This window comes from Erigeron canadensis, chromosome 5 (assembly GCF_010389155.1).
Source record: "Erigeron canadensis isolate Cc75 chromosome 5, C_canadensis_v1, whole genome shotgun sequence".
Classification (NCBI taxonomy): Eukaryota; Viridiplantae; Streptophyta; class Magnoliopsida; order Asterales; family Asteraceae; genus Erigeron; species Erigeron canadensis.
The window spans coordinates 32,895,082-32,916,663 of record NC_057765.1 but is presented as its reverse complement, the minus strand read 5'-3'; the positions used below and the strand labels follow the sequence as shown (position 1 = coordinate 32,916,663).

At 32.2% G+C, this 21,582-nt stretch overlaps 4 protein-coding genes across 5 annotated transcripts; 1 reads left to right on the top strand and 3 right to left on the bottom strand.

Moving 5' to 3' along the window:
* Window positions 1–3,250: 3,250 nt before the first annotated feature.
* Window positions 3,251–7,605, bottom strand: LOC122600553 (FBD-associated F-box protein At4g10400-like). The gene is made up of 5 exons (XM_043773288.1): window positions 7,502–7,605; window positions 6,177–6,224; window positions 5,184–6,086; window positions 4,962–5,105; window positions 3,251–3,700 (listed from the first exon to the last, which is right to left on the bottom strand). The coding sequence occupies exons 2-5, from the start codon at window positions 6,213–6,215 to the stop codon at window positions 3,392–3,394; spliced, it is 1,395 nt and encodes a 464-aa protein (XP_043629223.1). The 5' UTR covers window positions 6,216–6,224; window positions 7,502–7,605; the 3' UTR covers window positions 3,251–3,391.
* A 2,502-nt stretch (window positions 7,606–10,107) lies between these two features.
* On the bottom strand, window positions 10,108–14,263 carry LOC122599268 (F-box protein At4g09920-like). 2 transcript variants are annotated; one of them, XM_043771752.1, is made up of 5 exons: window positions 14,190–14,263; window positions 13,157–13,206; window positions 12,115–13,023; window positions 11,896–12,039; window positions 10,108–10,582 (listed from the first exon to the last, which is right to left on the bottom strand). In XM_043771752.1, the coding sequence occupies exons 2-5, from the start codon at window positions 13,193–13,195 to the stop codon at window positions 10,277–10,279; spliced, it is 1,398 nt and encodes a 465-aa protein (XP_043627687.1). In that variant the 5' UTR covers window positions 13,196–13,206; window positions 14,190–14,263; the 3' UTR covers window positions 10,108–10,276. The 2 variants fall into 2 exon arrangements, with proteins under 2 accessions (XP_043627687.1, XP_043627688.1); XM_043771753.1 differs by having other exon boundaries at window positions 13,157–13,209; window positions 14,190–14,254.
* Window positions 14,264–14,750: 487 nt separating this feature from the next.
* On the top strand, window positions 14,751–18,006 carry LOC122599267 (nicotinamide/nicotinic acid mononucleotide adenylyltransferase). Its single transcript, XM_043771751.1, has 9 exons — window positions 14,751–15,063; window positions 15,284–15,357; window positions 15,553–15,636; window positions 15,945–16,030; window positions 16,274–16,358; window positions 16,544–16,623; window positions 17,242–17,343; window positions 17,571–17,629; window positions 17,717–18,006. The coding sequence occupies exons 1-9, from the start codon at window positions 14,984–14,986 to the stop codon at window positions 17,814–17,816; spliced, it is 750 nt and encodes a 249-aa protein (XP_043627686.1). The 5' UTR covers window positions 14,751–14,983; the 3' UTR covers window positions 17,817–18,006.
* Window positions 18,007–18,422: 416 nt separating this feature from the next.
* Window positions 18,423–20,270, bottom strand: LOC122601622 (F-box protein At2g35280-like). The gene is made up of 2 exons (XM_043774370.1): window positions 20,074–20,270; window positions 18,423–19,023 (listed from the first exon to the last, which is right to left on the bottom strand). Exons 1-2 carry the CDS (start codon window positions 20,268–20,270, stop codon window positions 18,441–18,443), a joined length of 780 nt encoding a protein of 259 aa, XP_043630305.1. The 3' UTR covers window positions 18,423–18,440.
* Between the last annotated feature and the right edge of the window lie 1,312 nt (window positions 20,271–21,582).

Below are 21,582 nucleotides of genomic sequence, written 5' to 3'. Positions count from 1 at the left end.
CTTTTTCCAATTCTGCAAAATAACACCAATATTTCACAAATTAATAATCAAAATACAGTTCCGCATATCATCTGCAAAACTACAAGTCTGCAATGGTCCTCTTAGTCTTAAACAGTCTACAAAACTCTAAGATATAAGCATAGCAGTTAGATCTTAACTTCATACATCATACCCATGTAAATGATCAAAGTCATAGTTACAGAAATCGTTGGGTTGAAAGCATTTTCCGCGAACCATTTGACTGGATCAAACTAGTTCTACTATTGTCTCAGTAGTCAGCAGTTAGTTCTACGTCTAATGCCACCAATATAACTTGGTAACTGAATATCAAAACAACACCACATATTACTCAGTTTAAACACCTCAAAAAACGTTAAGAAGTGCAATATCTAACTTGCAGCACCCGAGCTGCTAAATTCCCACACCCATAAAATCTTCAAGAAACCCCCTTTCAACCCCAATACGAATTCCAGAAGTATTTTGACAACAGTCTAGGATCCAAATAAGAGTGACTGACTAGTATCACTGATTCTAAAAATAAAACATAAAAAAAAAAAAAATCTATAATTCGAAAGCAACGAAATGGCTGTATAATCACATTATACATAAAAAAAAAAAAACACGGAATGTCGAAATTAAAACCGATATTGAGCACAAAACCTAACTTTACTAAATAAAATAAAAAAGTGCAGTAAAATATGTATATATAGATATAGAGATATATGTATAGATACAGAAGGGAGGGGGGGGGGGACACAAAACCTAAATTTACAAAATTAAACTTAAATTAATAAACAGAGTGTAGTGAATTATATATAGATATAGAAATAGATAGATATACCATTATTAGAAGGATTTGAGGAATTAGGGTTTAAAAGCCACGGCGGAAGTGTGATTCCATCGATGAGTAACGAGGAAGCGAGTTGTCGTTTGTAAGAATCGGCTTGTTGATCAAGTTGTTGTTTAACCCAATCTCTGTTTTCCAAGATCTGAAAAAACAGTTTCTCCATTTTTGTGTTGAACGGAAAAAAAAAAAGAATGTTATCGGAGGAGCATTTGACGGAAGAAGGAAGCGGCAAGTTGAATTCAAATATTTTGGGATCTACTTACTTTACTGGGTGTGACATAAAATTTTTCATTGTCCGTTTCTGTTTTTTGTTGATATTTACTTGTTTATATTTTAAATTAAATAAAAATTCATATATCCTTTTTAAATTAACTAACGTAACAATTTCAAAATGATAAAATTGCAAAAGAGAAAATAAATAAAGGAAAATGATTGCTTAAAAACTTGTACAATATTTATTAAAAATCGTCCTCTGATTTTTCTATCAGCAAGGTACAAATTTTAATGCACCCAATTAGTTTTTACTGACAATCCTAAGGGTTGTCACTAACAAAACCATAAATAAATGGGTGGATTAAACTATTTATGTAAGCAAAGTAGTTGAGAAAATTATGGGATATGGATGATTTTTGGTGGGTCGGATCAATTCAAAATACCATAAAAAACGATCTTTGGTGAAAATCGATAGTCCGACTATTTGGTTTTTGGGTTTTTTTTTCCCGGGTCTCACTCCAGGTTGTTTCATCATCTTTTGATATTCTTGTAGTTCTCATTCGACATTTAAGTCTTAAGTTTGTAGATATTAATACGTAATTATGTATTGTAAATATGTGTGTTTGGACTGCTAGCAACTCTGTTAGTCGTTTTATTTACAATACAAATCTCTATCTTTAAAACAATTATTATTATTATTATTATTATTATTATTATTATTATTATTATTATTATCATCATATTATTAATCTCGCTAATGAGGTTGAGATACTCTACTCAATAAGTAGTTTTATTTCACAGACCGATGTGAGAATAGGAGATATGACGGATTTTTTTTGAGGTATCTGTTCATATCAATATTTCTGGTCGTCTAAAACAAATTATTCAGTGGGCTTTAGGTTCAATTAACATCTTACTAAGCAGACATTATCCCATTTGGTATGAGTATAATAGTAAATTTAAATCATTGGAAAAGACTTGCTAGTCACTTTTATGGTGTTAATGAACTGTTTCGACTTTTCTAAATTTTGGCTTTTTAATTCACTTTTGTTTGGATCATCTTTTGCTTGGTATTTATTTCGTTTTTGTTTTGGGTTATGAATTTTTGGCTTTTTTTTCAGTCATTGTTTTTAAATAATAGTTAATAGATTTTTATTTGATTTTTTCTTACCTTTCGGTTTTGCTTTTTGCTTATAAGTAAAGTTATCACGGTTTTGCTTATAAGTTAAGTTTTTTTTTTTTTTCGTACCTTTCGTTTGTTTTCTTTTAACCCTTTTATGAAGGTTTTGGGTCAAAGTTTTTTAGGGTGGGGGTGGCTATGTTTTCAAATAGGTTTATATTCGTTTTTTCTGTTTATACTTTTATTTTTAAACTTTCATGTTGACAATTGTGGAACCACGTTATAATTAGGATGGGTCATGGCACCAACACACTCTATTTACAGTGTAATTATATGCATAAACATGTTAAAGGAATCAATTCAAATGAAATTTTGCTTGTTTAATACCTACCAATATATTTTGGCCTCGTACATTATTAAGCATCGTGTGTAATTAAATGTTTTATATGGACAAGCTTATTATGATTTTGTAAATTATATTATTACTATTATTATTTTGCCCATCCTTCGAAGAATTTCTAGCTAATGTTTTTTTAAATAAAGTTATTATATTATCATTTAGTTTTTGACTTTACATATGAGAGGCTTCGCATTGTTAACCTTGTAGGCTTGTATGTAGTTCGGAGATATACGTGTATACTTTCAGATTGAAGTAAAAATCTTATGTGACAGAATGGAACAAACATTAACATTTTCTCATTGTGTAGCACTATAACCTTTCAATCAACTTAAAACTTACATGATTGATAAAATTTGTACAATAACGGAATCCTTAATGGTACATGTTAGATTGTTAGGGGTGGAGGCGGAAAAGCATACGTAGAAGAGGATAAAGCCTTGCAAGACGCCTCGGAAGAGGCTCCAGAGTGAAGAGGACTAGAAGATAAGCAACCATATGTAAAGAAAAGAAAAGGGTAAAAAAAATAAATACAGATTATAGAAAAATATATTAAAAAAAAAAATGTGCAACTATATGCTAAGAAATGGATTGAACATTTATTGTTTAGCAAACAGATTAAGCGGTTGGGCTAAAATATTCATGGGGCGATAAAATAATAACACATGGAAACTGGAAATGGTAAAGAATACACATTAATAACTTTTTGCAGAAGTTTAAAAGTCTGAACAACCTAAAAAAAGGGTCTTTCACATTTCAAACACATGTGCACTATTAGATTACAAAAGCCGTGTGTGAAAGGTTGAAAGGCTAATTATTTTATGATCAACTCTACACCTCCAGGAACTATTGACTTCAGCTGGCGAATGGCAGAAGATCGAGCTTGTTTCTCACACTTCAACTTTTTCTCCACCGTTAGATCTTCAGATGAATAAACGCAGGAAGGATCTATAACAATTTCTTTAAGTGCAATAGAATTCTCTATCACGTATACAACAAGCTCAAGGTCGCTGATACGACCATAATACCCCTTAATTGTAAGCTTTTTAAGGTGTTCATGGCGGTGAGTAGCAGTACGCCTTACTTTTCTCCTCCTTATAACTAGTGGTGAAAACCAAAATAGCTGCAAAAAAGAAAAATATGTATTGATTAAAAAGAAAAACCCAATAACGTAGTCACAATTTTCTGTTATGCTGACATCATTTTGCCTCGGGAATACAAACATAATCATCGGTCATGATTTATGAATGAGATGGAGACCAAAATTGTTATAGTTCCCTATAGGGGATCAGATAAATTAAATATGAATCCTACAGAAAGTTTTTTATAGCCTAATGACTAATGTAGAGGATCCTTATTAATAATAGTTTACTTAGCATATATTCTATTCTATTTATGTACATTATGAGACTGGTGCCCTTTTTAAAGCAAAAGATATACATACAGAGAACTATTATTCTAAAATGTCAGACTCGACAATATCTATACAAATCTATACATATCATACTTGAAGCACGGACAATATCCAAACAAAACTATACATATCATACTTGCAGGCTTGAAGCAGGACTAGAATATAACACACAATCAATAGCCAATAGGACAAACAGTTTTGCCATCTCATAGGAAATAAGAAACCTTGAATAAACAGCTTCGTAAAATCAAAAAATTAACTGAACTTAAAACTATATTGCAAAAAACAAACAATTAGATAAGCAGCAAATAAACATAAATCAAACTTTTAACATTATAAGTATCATAGGACAATCTCTGTTACATTGTTTCTTGCATATACTTTGTGTATGTCACTTTATTCTGATCTATTATAGCAAACTTTTTTCTCTACCTATCTATATATCATCTCTACTTGATATTGCATAATAAGGTCTCCATTTGAGAAATTATGGAGGCTGGCAGGTTTTGCATCGAGTGTTCCTAGGATTGGCAAATGCTAGACAAAGTAGTTACACATATTGACAACTGCTCTGATGTTGTTACTAGAAAATGTCAAAAAAAAGGTATCGAGCGTAGGATTGTTTTGGACGGCAACATTTATTTCAAAGCAGCCAAAATAGAAAGGTAGACATTTTGGGATGCAAGTAGTATATGTCTTTCCATATTCAGCAGTAACCATGGGGGGGAGCTACATAAACTCGAGAGGGTGCAGTTGAACCTGCTAAAAAAATCCCTTTTTTTAGTTTAATTTCGTGTAAATTTGTATCTGAACTCCTCAATTTTATTCTTAAACCTTGATAATTTTAATAATGACCTACTCAACAATAATTCTAACTCTGCCCCTGGTGGCAACAAGAAAATGTTTATCTAAAGCCTAGTTATAAAGCAGTTAAATATATGAAGTCTTAAATTCAACAAAGCAGAAGTACCGTGATTTCAAAAACCTCCAAAATTGGGCATGCTTTAGCTATAGAAGTGTAGTCTAGTAGATTATCATCTTGTGTGGTTCTAATTATCAGCATCAATTTCTTGACATTTGGGAGTTTGGGAATGGCGTTAGTATTTAAACTGTCCTGGAAAACAAAAATATGAAAATGCTGTCACAACAGTTCCATTAAAGATTATAAACACGATAGAAAAGAGATACTAACCATAAGTACTATGTCCAAGTCAAGAACCTGAAGGGAGGAAACACAAGATGAGATCTGGGAGAACACATTATCCTCCAAACCCACACTAATACTGCCAATAGTAAGACTTTTAAGCTTTGGCAGATCATCAAAATGATATTCTACGAATTTATCGACATGGATAAACGACACAAGGTCAAAATTATACAAAGAAATGAACTCAACCCCAGAACACTGAATTAGTTTAAAGTGTTTCAAGTTATTGTCACGTCCACCAACATGAATATGAGTCGGCAAATGAGAGCCACATATAGAAAGTTCTTCAAGACGTTGAGCACCTTTAAAAAATCCTTTTAGGGTTGGTTCAGTCACACTAATACCGTACAATATGAGCTTTTTTAGAGAAAACATCTCCAAAACAATATCATTCGGTAAAGGCCATTCGTAAAAGTGTCTCATCTTTCCATTAGCTAATGGTAATGGGAGATCATAGTTTTCATCTGGATTTTCACGAGTCATGTAACTCTTCTCCATCAAATCTAGTTCAAGAATCTGAACTTTCTTGTCCAACGCAAACTGGAGCCAACGATCAATCTCTAGGATATGAACCATATTCAAATCAAAACGAATCCGGAAGTATTGAACTGTCGGAAGGTTGTGATGTTGAATGACATTATTCACCTGATCAATAAAGTTGATCCGCTTGTTAATCAACACGAACAGACTATCGTCCTTCATGTTTTCTGAGGTTTTTTCACCATCAAAGTCAAACATATTTAAACTATGCCACAAGAACCTCCATCTGGTGGAGAGACTGCCGGTGGCCACCGCCTCTTTTGTAGGCAAACGATGTAGTATCATAAGAAGCAATTCATCTGGCATCCAACTTATGTAATCGTTCCGACGTGATCTTCCACTAAACCCCTTCACAAAATCATAAAACAAAAGGACTTTACAATTTAAGGATTCTAACATACATAATAAAAGATCATATAGACACAATTATAATCTCACCTGCTTGTTTTGAGAAGATCGTGGTCTTAGATTTCTCATTGTGACTAACTGTTTCATAGATTAATGGTTAGACAAATGAAAAAGACAACTGTAAGACTAAAATTTGGGAGTAAAAAACTTCATTCATTACACAGATTGCTTAGAAAAATTGCTTATGGATTTCAAGTGCATTAATAAGAAACATCTCATCGACTTTTTCTAAAAGGCAACAATTCAATAACCACGCGATTATATACACATGTTTCTTGGTTAACCCATGTACCTGACCCGCTTTGCAAGCCGACTAATCACAAGGCAACCACAAGCTTTGCTAGTAGACCAAAGTCGTCTGTGGGGAACCTCCGTGGCCACAAGGAGGTATATATGTTTGCTCCTAAGGTTCGAATTTGAGAACTCTAGGTATTTCACCCTTAGAGACCAGACCTTTAGCACTAGTCTACCACCCTTAAAGACCAAGCCTTTGTCCATAATGTGACTCAAATTAACAACTTACTGGTTCTTGAGCCTTTTCAAATACCGCTAGGCCAGAGTCCCTTTGGTACCGTGTCATGAACTTTTTTTTAAAAAAAGACTAGTGGAATAGAAGTATTCTAGTATTAAACTTGTCTCGATTTGTTAGTCTATATATCCAGCTCTCAAAAATCTCAAACTTCCAATTCATTTCAATTCATTGCTATGGTATAGGATATGTTTGGCAAAAAACTTTAGAGTTGGGGTTGAGGCTTTCTGAAAAGCTTTTATTTTACAGACCTTTAAGGGCTTTTAAGAGTTTTTTGAGGCTGGGGCTTTCTTTCTCAATACCATATCCAAAAAAGACTATATTTTTATAATGACCTTATTTCTAAAGCTTAAGGCTTTAACTTCCTAAAAGCCCCTTCAAGTAACAATTTATTGTTTCATAACATGGACGCTCAATCGTTTACACGTTATAAGAGATCACACGCATATCCTAGCATAATATTAAGTTTGACACACACAACAAAGGTTTTGAGAGTTCGACACAAAAGCGAGATACGTTTAATACATTTTCCCCCAATTAGGTACTTCATAACCGTCTCAAAATCATAAAAATGACACACACAGAGAGAGTTTAATTATAGAAATGTATCATCATTGCATAGATTACAAACATATACTATCTTGCAATAACAGCTGCTATTCATCTACAGGTGAGTGCAATTACTACACAATAAGCATATATATCATGTATGTATGTATGTAGTTAACTTAAGGGGGATTTGGTATTATATTGTGATAAAAAAAATATATATATATATATATATATATAAAGTCCGGAAAATAGAAAAATGATCATAAATACTTACAGCGAGAGGAATTGATGACCTACACCGTGATACTCTTCTTTGGCCGTTTTCTTTTTCTTCTCCTTTCCTACTTTTTCTATATTTTAATCGAGGGATCAGGTTGTTGTCAAAGGAAAAGTTACAAAAAAATATAGATTAAATTAACCAAATTGGCTAAAGATATGTTTAATAATAGTAAGATGATAACATGGAGAAAAATTAGGTTATAATGCAGAAAAATACCAATTCAAATTGAATGGATTCAAAATGACCGCAAGCGAAAGTGTCTCACAATCGGATGCTAGTCTCTACGTCCCTGCTTAGAAAAGAGAATTTGGGTAATCCACAAGTCAAATTTTTAAAGTTTTAGATTGATTGTTAGGCATATGAATTATGTTATCTAATTTGGATTTTCGGTGATAGAGGTTGGGTACACATACACTATATTGTTTAGTTTTTTTAAGTATGGAAATGAGAGGAGAGGAGTGAAGAAAATTATAAAATGCATTTTTAAGTTTTTTTTAAGTGTGGAAATGGAAGAAGTGGTAAGGGTTAGAGGGGAAAGTTTAGTTGTTTTTTGTATCAAAAGTTTCCCACTCATTTTTGAGGTGATTAAAAAGAAAAACTTCTCTTTTTTCTCATCTTCTTTCTTTTCTTAAGTTAACTCAACAATAGAGTCATAGGCTCCTCCTAAAATTTTTCTTTCAAAACAAATCTCTTCAAATTTTAAAAACATATAATATCTTTTAAATTTTCTCAATAAATTATTATATATATAACCTAAACTTTTATTAATTATTCTCATTCATATTATTTCTCTCCTTCTTATCTTTAATAAACAAATAAAAAAAAATACCTTTTTTTTGTATACTTTAATTTCATTTTTGTTATTTTGTTCGTATTTGTTTATTATCTAATATTGAACTATTATGTTATTGCTATTTTTCATTACTTTTAAATTCCTTTAAACTTGTTTTATTCATGTTTTGTTATTTATTATTCTGATATTTTTGATATATATGTATATATATTTCGCGACTATTCGTCAACTGGACTGGCCTGAAAACTAATTTACATAAATGGATAAATTCTTAAATCCTCACTTTTTAAACTAATTTTCTAATTCACATATTTATAGCACTTTTTTCACTTTATTTATTTTGTTATTATCTGAATATTTATTTAATGAAAATTTAAATTAAAAAGCTGCTAACTTGTAAAATTGGGTTTAATTTGTGCTAAATGGAAAGGAGGTAATATTTGTATCATTGTTTTTTATTAATGTATCAAAATGTACAAATTTTACAGGTGATTGTACAATCCAATATTGCACAGATGTGATACATCAATCAAAACAAAAGGTATTAATATCACTTCCCTAAATGGAATGATTCTTTTTTTTTAACATTAAATGGAATGATTCTACACCAAATGTTGAATCGTTCAACATTCTGCTTATTTAATTAATCTTTCTAACCACTGGTAGGGAAAAGAAATCACTAAATCATTTCATCCGTGATGTCTCTCTTAACCATTAATTATTTTATCAATTGCTTGTTCTATAGTTTTTTTTCTTTCATAATTACTAAGGTAATTTTCTTTTTAGTTTATTTTTTCTCAATATATCCTTTGCTACTTTCATCCATTATTTTCTTCCAATATATTATATGTATTATGTGTTTAACATTTTTAATTTATTTATCTTTTTGTAGTTTTGATTTTTTCATTATTACTATTATTTATAATTTTCCGGTTATTTTTATTATTAGTTGTTGATGTTTGCAATTACTTCTTTTATTCTTGTCAATATTAGATTTGTGGCAAAGAACCCAAATATCAGTGTATGAATACATGCTTGCATTTTTCATTACTTGTCTTATTTATATCTATATTTATATTTAAGGAAAATGATACGTCTTGCATTTACCTAAGCTTATGTATTGTCACTTTAAAAAAATTACAAATTAAATCTTTAAATTTGATAAACATATATAGCCCCCCCCCCCCCCCTTGAATTTTACATAACCTCCCCCTAAATTTTATATAATCTCCCATGTTTTACCTAAGATAGGTACTGCATGTTTTACCTTACATTTTCCCTTATATTTATACTTTATATAAAGCAAACTACCTCTCCTCATATTCAACTATCTACTTGTGAATTACCTATTTACTCTCAACACTTAAACTATGTTCACACACCTTATCTCTAGAAAACCGAAATTACCCTTAAAAAAAAAAAGAAATCCCACACTGAACACAAAACACATAACACTCTAACAAAAACACACACAAATTATAGTTTTTCAGAGCTACCGCTGCAACGCGCAAACATCCATCTAGTATAGAAATATATTTGTTTAGGAATTTTATTTGTTTAATGGCTGCAACACTTATATACGCGTTAAAATAAAGAGAACATGTGATATATTCCCAAAAGATTGGCATGTTACAACGCTTGTGTAAACTCACAATCACGAATTGCTATCATGCAAGGCAATGTGATTTCTTCCTCTTAATCGCACATCACTCCAAAGAACGAGCAACAAATTTTACAATATAAAGCGGGACTTGATACATAATAAGCTTAAAAGTTTGAAACTCTGAATAACCTAAGAAATTAGAGATAGTACAAAATATACATAACTTTATACATAAGCTTAAAAGTTTGAATAACCTGTCCAATATACATGAGTAACTTTATACATAAGCTTATAGAAAAAGGCCTTTAACATGTAAAACACATGTCCAATATTGATTACATAGTTCTGTGCATGCGAAATGTTGAAAGGCAAGTTATTTTATGGTCAACTCCACACCTTGAGGAACTATTGGCTGCAGCTGGCGCTTGGCAGAAGATCGGGCTTGTTGCTCAACCTTCAACTTGTTTGCCGCAGTTAGACCTTCACGGGAATAAAGGCAGGAAGGATCTATAACTATATTTTGAAGTGCAATAGCATTCTCCATCACGTACACAACAAGCTCAAGGTCGCTAATTCGACCATAATACCCCTCAACTTTAAGAAGCTTAAGATGTTTATGGCAGTGACTAGCAGTACGCCTTACTTTTCTCCTTCTTTTAGCAAGTGAAAACCAATATAGCTGTACACACAAAAAAATACCCGATAAAGTGGTGACAATTCTCTGTTATGCTGACATAATTTTACCCCCGGAAATACAAACATAATCGTTGGTCATAACTAATGAATAAAATGGAGACCAATATTGGTATAATTCCTTATTGGGGTTCGGCATTGTACAGATAAATTAGATGTGAATCCTACAGAAAGTCAAATTATTGCCGTAGAGGATTCTTAGTGGTACCAGTATTACTTAGCATATATTCTGTTCTTTTCTGTAAATTATATGAGACTTGTGCCTTAAAGAAAAAAATATACATATGGATTACTATGATACTAAACTGTCAAACCGGACGATATCCAAACAAAACAATGCAAATCATACTTGAAGCAATACTAGAAAATGACACATAAGAAATAGGACAGATAGTTTTGCCATCTCGTAGAAAATAAGAAACCTTGAATGAAAGCTTTGTGGAAGGGAAGTGATATTGGTACCACAAAGATTGATTGTTTTACCACACAATACAACTTTTATAACACACTGTACAAGTCAGTAAAACATATGTGTGGTAAATAAACCAACTATTGTGGTACTAATATCACTTCCCTTTGTGGAATCAAATAACAAATTGAACTTTAAAAATATTGCAGAAATCAAACAATTAAATAAGCTGCAAATAAACAAAAATTATACTTTTAACAGTAAATGTATCATATGACAATCTCGGTTACACTGTTTCTTGCATACTTCTTGTGTATATCACTTTATTCTGATCCATTATAGCAAACTTTTTATATAACAAAGTACAAATCTTCTCTACTTAATATTTAATAATAAGGCCCCCATTTAAGAAACATATGATGAAGGCCGGGTTTGCATCAAGGGTTCCTATGATTAGCAAATGCTAGACAACGTAGTTACATAATTTGACAACTACTCTGATTTGGACGGCAACATTTATTTCGAAACAACTAAAATAGATCGGCAGACATTTATTTTGGGATGCAAGTAGTAAATGTCTTTCCATATTTAGCAGCAACCATGGGGTGAGCTACATACACTTGAGAGGGTGCAGTCGAACCCGCTGAACAAAAATATTTTCTATATTTCTAGCGTAACTTGGTGTAACATTTATGTAAATATGTATCTGAACCCCTTGATTTCATTCTTAAGCCTTGATAACTTTAAAAATAAACCACTCAACAATAAATCTAGCTCCGCTCCTAGTGGCAACAGGAGAAACAACAAGAAAATGTTTATATCCTAAGCCTAGTACTAGTTCTAAAGCAGTTAAATATATGAAGTCTAGGGAGTCAAAATAGCAGAAGTACCCAAATTTCAAAAGTCTCCAAAATCGGGCATGCTTTAGCAATAGAAGTGTAGTCTAGTAGACTATCATCTTGTGTAGCTCTAATTATCAGCGTCAACTTCTTGACATTCGGGAGTTTGGGAACGGAGTCGGTATCCAAAATTTCCTGTAGAAAAATATTAAAACGCTCTCACAGCAGTTCCTCAAAAGATTATAAACACAGTAGAAAAGAGTTACTAACCTCTGGACCATCTATTATGTCCAAGTGAAGAACCTGAAGGGAGGAAACACAACATGAGACCTGGGAGAACACATTATCCTCCAAACCCACACTAACACCGCCAACTTTGAGGTCTGTAAGCTTTGGAAGATCGTCAAAATGATATTCTACGAATTTACCGACATGGATAAACGATTCAAGGTCAAAATTACACAAAGAAATGAACTTGACCCCGGAACACTGAACTAGTTTTAAGTGTTTCAAGTTATTGTCGCTTCCACCAACATGAAGATGAGTGGACAAATGGGAGCCATATATAGATAGGACTTCAAGACATGGAGCACCTTTAAGAAATCCTTTTAGGGTTGGTTCAGTCACACTGACACCATATAATTCGAGCCTATATAGAGACAGCATCTCTAAAACAATATCATCCGATGAAGGCCATTTGTAAAAGTGTCTCATCCTTCGATTCGATAATGGTAATGGGAAATCATAGTTTTCGTGTGGATTTTCACGGGGCATGCAACTTTTCTGCATCAAATCTAGTTCAAGAATTTCAACTTTCTTGTCCAACGCAAACTGGAGCCAATGATCGATCTCTTGGATATAAACCATACTCAAATCAAAACGAATCCGGAAGTATTGAACTGTTGGGAGGTTGTGACGTTGAATGACACCATTCACCTGATTGATAAATTTAGTCTGCTCGTTTATCAACAGGACCGTACTATCATCCTCCATGTTTTCTAAGGATTTTTCACCATCAAAGTCAAACACATTTAAACTACACCACACGAACCTCCATCTGGTGGAGAGACTGCTGGTGGCTACCGCGTCTTTTGTTGGCAGAAGATCTAGTATCATAAGGAGCAATTCATCCGGCATCTGACTAATGAAATCGTTCCGACATGATCTTCCACTAAGCCCCTTCAAAATTCCATGCAAGTCATAAAACAAAAGAACCATACATAAGGATTCTAACATACATACACAATCGACCAGCTAGTAATATGAATTTGATAAAAAAAAAAAGATCATATAGACACAATCATAATCTCACCTCCTTGTTTCGAGAAGATCGCGACCTTAGGTTTCTCATTGTGACTGTCCCTGCTTCATAGATTAATGGTTAGGCAAATGAAAAAGATAACCGTGAAGAATTAAAATTTGGCAGTAAAGAACTTTACCCATTACACGGAATGCTTAGAAAAATTGCTTATGGGTTTCAAGTTTCAAGTGCATTATTTAAAAAACATCTACAATTTACTAACCACTTGATTATTTACTTGTTTTTTGGTCAACCAATGTATCTGGCCGGCTTTGCAAGCAGACTAATCACAGGTATATATTTTTGTTCCTAAGGTTCAAACTTTGAGAACTCTAGGTGTTTCACCCATAGAGACCAAACCTTTACCTAGGCCACCACCCTTAAAAGACCAAGCCTTTGTCAATAACGTGACTCAAAATCTCAAATTGACAATTTTTGGTTGTTGGGCCTCTTCAAATACCGCTAGACCGGATTCCCTTTGGTACCATGTCATGAACTAAAAATAGAAGGGGACTAGTGAACAAAAATGTACTAGTATTAAACTTGCCTCACTGTATTAGTTTATATATTCAACTCTAAAATCTCAAACTTCAAATCCACTTCAATTCATTGCTATTGTAATATGTATCCATTTACATCTTCACAAAGTAACATTTTATTTATTTTTATCATTTTATGACATTGCAGCTCAACAATTTACAAGTTACAAGAGATCACATGGAATAGCATAATTTTTTACAAAAATTACAAACATAGTTTAATTGCTAGTACTTAAAATAATCGTGTCCACCAAATGACACATAGTTTAATTGCTAGTAGATTACAAACATATAAAAAACTAGTCTGAACATTTAATCTGAGACAGATCGAAACTAATTAGTTTCCCATGAGATATCTGACATGCAAAAGCTACTCAAATACCCTCTACAAATGACTTCAATACACAAGAAGCATATATATATTATGTATGTTGCTAATATAAGGGGGATTTGGTATTATATTGTGATGAAAGTATAAAAATGATCATAAAATAAATATTACTCACCGCAGCGCCAGGAATTAGATGATCTAACAAGGCTGATGGATACTGGATAAATGGAAATTTTAAGAGATTTTTTTCACTACAACAAACAAAATGTAGCCGGTCAACTCGACACTTATAAGGATCAAACTTTTTTTTAAACCGACCCAATTTTGACCTGTACCCGACCCAATTTTGACAACCCTTATAAAATTTTACAAGTGGCCTTTATTTTTCATGAACAACTAAAGCACCACCCCCTGCTGCAACGCAAAAGTGCAAAACCATATTTGCATTTCTTGTAAGTTATCACTTTCAGGTTTATTATTCAATTCCATTCTCATTAAAATTATCGATTTTTATCAAGTTTTATATATATATGCTCCAAAAGATGAACCAAGTAGATATAGGGAATTATGTATTAAGGGTCTCTCTGAAAGTGAATCTTGATCACAAAGTTTTTATCTTTTTCTAGTTTTGATAATATATTTAGATTTTTTTTATTTTTTGGGGGGGGGGGGGGGGGGGGGGGGGGGGGGGGGGTTGCTAATCATAGTCATAGCTCTTGGGCAAAAATAATTGTAGATAAAAATAGAAATAATGATCAGCTGTACAATGGTTTTTTGGGTGTTATAATGACTAGGGTCAGAAAAATGCTAAAAAAATATGTACTTATAGCAGAAGCTTATGATAATGTGAGTTTGAAGATACAATGATCAGATACTGTTTGTTTACTCTTTTATTGTTTATATAAGGTTGAAAAGTTATGATTTTTCTTGTGTTGGATGCTAGGAAATACCAATCTGAATTTTGAGTAAATGGATTATGCGCTGCCCCTCGAGAAGTTATCGTTAGAGCCCATAGATGAAGAAGATGCTTCGTCACATTCGAACACAAAGTAAGTTTTACAGAAGTATGTTTGTTGCTAAAACTGTAACTTGACTCAAGATTTGTAGTTGTCACACCGATATTGATTAGTAAACCTGGTAATCATGGTTTGGCGATGTCTTGTTGCCACTTGCCAAACAGCCAACAGAGAAAGTTGTAGCACATAGATGCAAACAATAGAATTAAGATAACTGTGTTTGCTAAAGTCTAAACCCTTTTACATTTTGCAGGGGGAAAATGCATGTAGTTTTAGTATCAACTGGAAGCTTCAACCCTCCTACATTTATGCATTTGCGCCTTTTTGGTATGTAGTTGGACTTTTTTCTTGTAATAAATAGAAAAAAAATTGATTTCATGTCTTTGATATTCGATAACATGACGTACATGACTGCTATTTCTAATCTGTGAGTTTTTAATGATTTCTAGTCTAGTGGATTGGCACACATGATCTTAGACGTTAATATAATTTGACGTATACTAATTGTCTTTTCATGCTTAGAATTGGCAAGAGATGCACTTGACTCGAAAGGGTTTCATGTTGTTGGAGGTTATATGTCGCCTGTAAATGATGCATATAATAAAAGGTAATGTGACTTTCTGCAGCTTAATGTTGTTCATGCCAGTTACAAAACATTGTTAAATCAAAATCTTATGAAGTCTAAGACTTTTATCATTTTCTAAAGATATTGATAGTTTTGTTGCATTCTGCATTATATCTTTGAACCTAGTTAATTTTATCGACCACATGTCCACATTAGTTGAATCTATGGTTTCACAGATTTCTTTGTGTGCAATCACCTATGACCAAGAACCTGCTACTATTAGCCAATTGCTGTTCCTTTATCAGATTCTTAAGAATTGATGTATGAGCTGAAATATTAATCTTTGCATAGGGTCTCATACCAGCTGACCATCGTATCATCATGTGCCAATTAGCTTGCAAAAGTTCTGAATTTGTAATGGTTGATAGCTGGGAGGTCTCTCTCTCTCTCTCTCTCTCTGACACACACACACACACACAAATATGTTTTACTAAAGCTCTACTTTAACATATTGCAATTTACTTTTATGACTAAAGCATGTTGAATGTAGAATAAGTTCTTTTTTTAGGGCAGATGTAGATCTGATTTACTGATAATTAATATCGACCTCTTTGCTGTACAAGACCTCTGCTTATTTTTCTTTCTATATAATGATGCAGAGCCATTTATCTTTTTTAGGCAAACCAAAGTTCGTTTCAACGCTCATTGACAGTATTGTCAAGAATAAGGAGTTTCTTTTGTGATAACGGACTAATATCTAGTGGTATGTTCTAATGTTCTATATCCTACAGGTACATAGAAAGTGGATTTTGTTGTGAGTTGTGACACAACTGACTTATTGAGCACATCTGTTAAGTAGGCATATAACTGTATTTATTTGTGTCGAAGAAGTTTTAGGGTTGAAAATACCATTTGCTATCAAAACTAATTTTGTTTATGGATTTGTAGCGTTCCTAAAGGTCATGCTTGTCTGTGGCTCTGATCTGCTAGAATCATTTGGCATCCCTGGAGCTTGGATTCCAGAGCAGGTAAACTTCGCCCTTGATCGTATATCTCCAGTGGTGTCGTACAAAATATTAAACTTGTGGATACCTGTACATTCCTATCAAATTCTTCTTTTTATTCCAATTTGCCGAGTTTGCTCAGTTTTTTTACTAAAATTAGGTGATGGTTAAATAGTACATACACTTAACGAGTAAGAAAATACTAAAGATAACAGTCATAGATATAGCAAGTTTGAATTCCGACAAAAGGTACTTATTAGATCAGATGTATTTACGAATAGATTGAATTTCTCATATCCAAAGCTCCAAAGCAATTCAATCCATTTCATGAATAAAACGTGACCAATTATCCATGCCAGTGTCAACATGCACTATATGAAAACTACTCAAAAGTCAAAAGGGTTTCTGGATCTGTCAATGGTTGTGGTTAGGACTTAGGACTTAGGAGTATGAAGTAGGAGGCTATGATCCAGAATATTGCAGCTACTAATTGGTAATACTTTGATCCTCAATAAGTAAAAAAAACATGATCACATTTTTACCAAACACTTCAAATAGGCGCAATAATAGATTCACATCCAAACTAGAGCACAAATTCATGACTTGATCTATTAACTCTACATGCCCATCCTCTCATTCTAGGTCAGGACTATATGCAGAGATTACGGTGTGGTTTGTATTCGCAGAGAAGGTCAAGACATTGAGAAAATCATCTTACGTGATGAAATCTTGACAGAATATAAGGTAACCTACCATTATTTTCTCAACACAATTTAGCATGCTAAACTGCAACAAAATTGATAATTTATCAGATGCAATTTTTTTCTGCTTGATGACTTCTGTTTACCATCTTCTTCTAAATAAATCAAGTTTCCTAGCATCGTTGTTTCGATTAATTACATTTTCTACAATCTTGTAGTCTTGTTTGCATATTTTCATTAAATATCTTTTTTCTTCTTCAAATCATGCAGGATAATATCGAAGTGGTGGATGAAATAATACCAAACCGTATCAGCTCAACTTTAGTAAGGTAGCCATCAAGCTGATAAACTTAAAAGTTATGCTTTCTTATTTGCTGTAACTTGAAGCTTAAGTGTCTCTGTTTATGTAATTACAGAGACTGCATTTCAAGGAATTTGTCGGTGAAATATTTGACATCAGATGAAGTTATTGATTACATAAAACGAAATCAACTGTACACTAACCCTATCATCTGACAAGAATGAAGCTTTGAACTACACCAACACATAATATCTGTTATGCCCTTGACAAGATTTTCTTAGAAAGGTGAATGGCTCAAAATTCGGAAATTCTTATAATGATAACTAGACTGTTACGTAATGAATAAGTCAACTATTTTGCATATGCTACTGGAATATAAAGTTTCGTAACATCGTTGTGAAATAACCTTGCTGTCATTCTACTATTCTAGTGAACTTGTAGGGAATTAGTTTCCATGTTTCCTGGAAATTGGCTTTTGGGTGGGTCGGGTTAAGCTGCTGGACAGTGTTTAGGTTGCATAAACGGGCAATTGGTCTGGTTGTTTTTCACCTTCCAAGTCAGGGTTTTTTTCTTGTTTTGTGTATATAATGCAAGAAACCTTAAGAGTTTCGCTAGGGAGAAGACGATTACAAGATTAATGATCGATATCTGTACAAAACGTTCAAAGAAAAATGCAAAAATAGACCATACAATGCATAAAAAGATAGTACTAGTCATTTCATACTATGTCACCAAATACATACAAGTATCCTTAAGCAACATTACACTTAGAATACTTCATAACAATGAAATCTCAGCGTGATAACTTCACCTATGTATCCTTGATCCTGTCTAAAATTTTAAACCATGACATTCCTGATTTTGCAAAAATTAACAAGTTCCCGATACCACATACATGTATCGCAACTTGAAACTTTTACATTGTCGTCAAAATTCCAACCCCTGCAGCAAAACTGACTTACATGGCCTTGTTCTTGACATCTCGTGTCAACGTTTTCTAGAGCAAACCAATTCTTAATCCACATTCGATCTAAGATGCACTTAATCTCATCTCTGCAGCGTTTTACATTCCAGTTTCCATGACTTGAATACTTCATGTGATTCAAAACATTCAATCCTTCTTGACACGATACTTCATCTCCTCGCGAAAGAAGAATCATTCCATACACATATGTCGCCACTGAATGACCTTTCCTGACCGCCCTTTTCAAATACTCAAGTCCAGATTCGACCTTACCTAGCTTGAAGTACTCAATCATTCCATGTCTAAATAATGCATGAGAGTTTCCTATTTCGAAGCAGTGAGTTAGGAAAGATTGCACTCGATCGTTCAGTGGAAACCAAGGCGTTACTGGAAACTTGTCTAGTGAAATACTCCGAAAGATCGAGTCATCTTTTGCCGCGTCGAGCAGAACCTTGCAACTGTATAATCAACAACATCTAAATAAAGTGGAATGTCCGTACGTGTGTGTATATATATATAGAGAGAAAAAGGGAAAGTTTTTCCTTATTTTGAGATTTATTTTTTTTAAGAATCATGAGAACTCTTAAATAATACATTTGTTCACATATTTTTTTTTCATTCACATGTGAAATGATATAAAAAAGTATGTTGTAAAGGAAACTTTTTCAAAAAACCTTTAAAATAGCCTCTTGTGAATAAATGCGTTCACGTTTTCATTCACATGTTAACAAATGGGTATATATAAGGTTTTGAAAAAAAACTTTCTTCTACAACATGTATTTTTATAACATTTCACATGTGAATAACAAAAAAAAAACATATAATCCAATACATAATTTAAGAGTTCTCAAGGTTCTTAAAAAAAATGGGTTCTCAAAATAAGGCCCCCTATTAGAAAAGTGAATATAAAGTTGTCTGACACATAAACTTAGATGTAGAACTTCTTACATACTAATTTTTAAATATTTTTTGTTTAATTAATGATTGTATAGGCCCATGAATTTTATGGATTAAAAAATATATATGTGATTAATGTTACACATCTATGCTTAAATACCTAATAGCTTATATAACCATCCCCTATATTATATATAATAAGAAAACATGGAATATATATATATATATAGAGAGAGAGAAAAGTGAGTATGAGGCTGTTATGCACCCAACTTGGGTGAAAAATCACTCACATACCAATATTTTAATATTTTGAATAAATGTTTGGCCCCCCATGATTTTTATGGTTTAAAAAAAGGTATGTGAGAGGTTTTTCACCCAACTTAGGTGCCTAACAGCCTCATATTCCCTTCCCCATGCATGAAATTAAACTTTACACTATACAATAATAACAAGATTAAGCATGCATGTTTTCTTGGCTTCTTTTTCTGAAATCTTGGTTCCTTAATAACTATATATACAATTATACGAAACTACCATACATCCGTATTACTGCATACGATAAAAAGCAAATAAGGTGATCAGATTATAAACTTAAAGTACTCGTAACAAACCTTAATTTAGCTTTAAAGAGATTATCGAACGAATCTGAAGCAACATAAGCAAGTACGTCGACTAGAATGTCTCTTGGAAGTGACCCAAATGTCGTCTTCTTGGATTGGCGAACAAATTTCCCAACACGTTTATTACGACTACTAAAACTCATCATACTATCGTTATGGGGATTTCTTGATTTTCTTGAAACACCCATTTGTTGTTGATCGATCTCTTGAGGAAATTATTCTTAGAAGAACTTAATTACGTAAAAAAATATATTATGAACCTTTGAATGCACGTAAAAAAAATATATTAAGAACTTAATTTAGTTTAATTTGTTCATGTTCGTTTATTTAATTTAAGGCTAGGTTTATATATGGCCAATCGAACATATTTGTATTGTTTCTTAATTACCAACATTAGTTTGTCTGTGCTTGTTTTTTACTATATGATTCTGAACGAAAGCAAATAATTAGATATATGTTTTGTGTTGGAATAAACATGATTCGATTCGAGTGATAAAAATGCTCAATCATCCAGTGGAACTTGTAAGAGCATAAAGCATAATTGCTATTGATTTCGGGTTCCCATAACAAGATGATTGAGTAATAATGAGATTAATTCAGCTGATGTTATGCACGAATTAGATGAGGAAGACACACAAAAATTAGTGAGGGATTAGTGTCTCATTAATCTTAACTTAGGGTTTATGACGAGAGTATTTACACATTTAACCCTTTTGGTGTTTAATGTATGTGATATTAAAATTTATAATTTATAAAAATCTAATCTAATATTTGTTAATAAGTCATTACGTGTTGAAATTTTTTTTATAGACAATATTTCGTATGTTGTAACTTTTTTAACTAATTAAATGATTGTAACCTTTTAAAAATTCTATCATGGCAAAAAATAATTATATATTAAGTATTCAGGGCTAAAAAGTATAAATTATCGATGGAAAACAAAAAAGTGTAAATTAATAAGATTTTTTCTTCAATTTAATATTTAATATAATAATATATTAGGATAATGATTATTGTGATTTTTAATTTGTAGTTTATCTAAATGATGACATAAGCGAAAATCAATTTGATGAAATTGAGCGATTTGATTGGTTAATAAGTCATTAGTTCAACTGTCTTATAGTATATATTAAGATTAAGATTAAGATAATTTTAAATCTTTAAACATAATAAACAAAATTTAATCATGTAATACAAAAGAATTTTTGTGACAAAATAAAAATGAATAAAATATTAAAATTTAGAATTACAACAAAAACTTCTAACATTACCTAATTATATTTTAAAGACGATGATATTTAAATCATCAAAATTGATAAATACATCATAACTGGCATTAATCATCTATATAACGTGCTATATAAGTTTTATATATGGTCATTTTACCAATCTTTATATTATTAATATCATCACTTTTATTTTAAATTCAAAAACATCAATATCAATTTTTAATAAAAATCAAAGATCAAAAGTTCAAATTCTCAATTAAGGTCAGTTCAG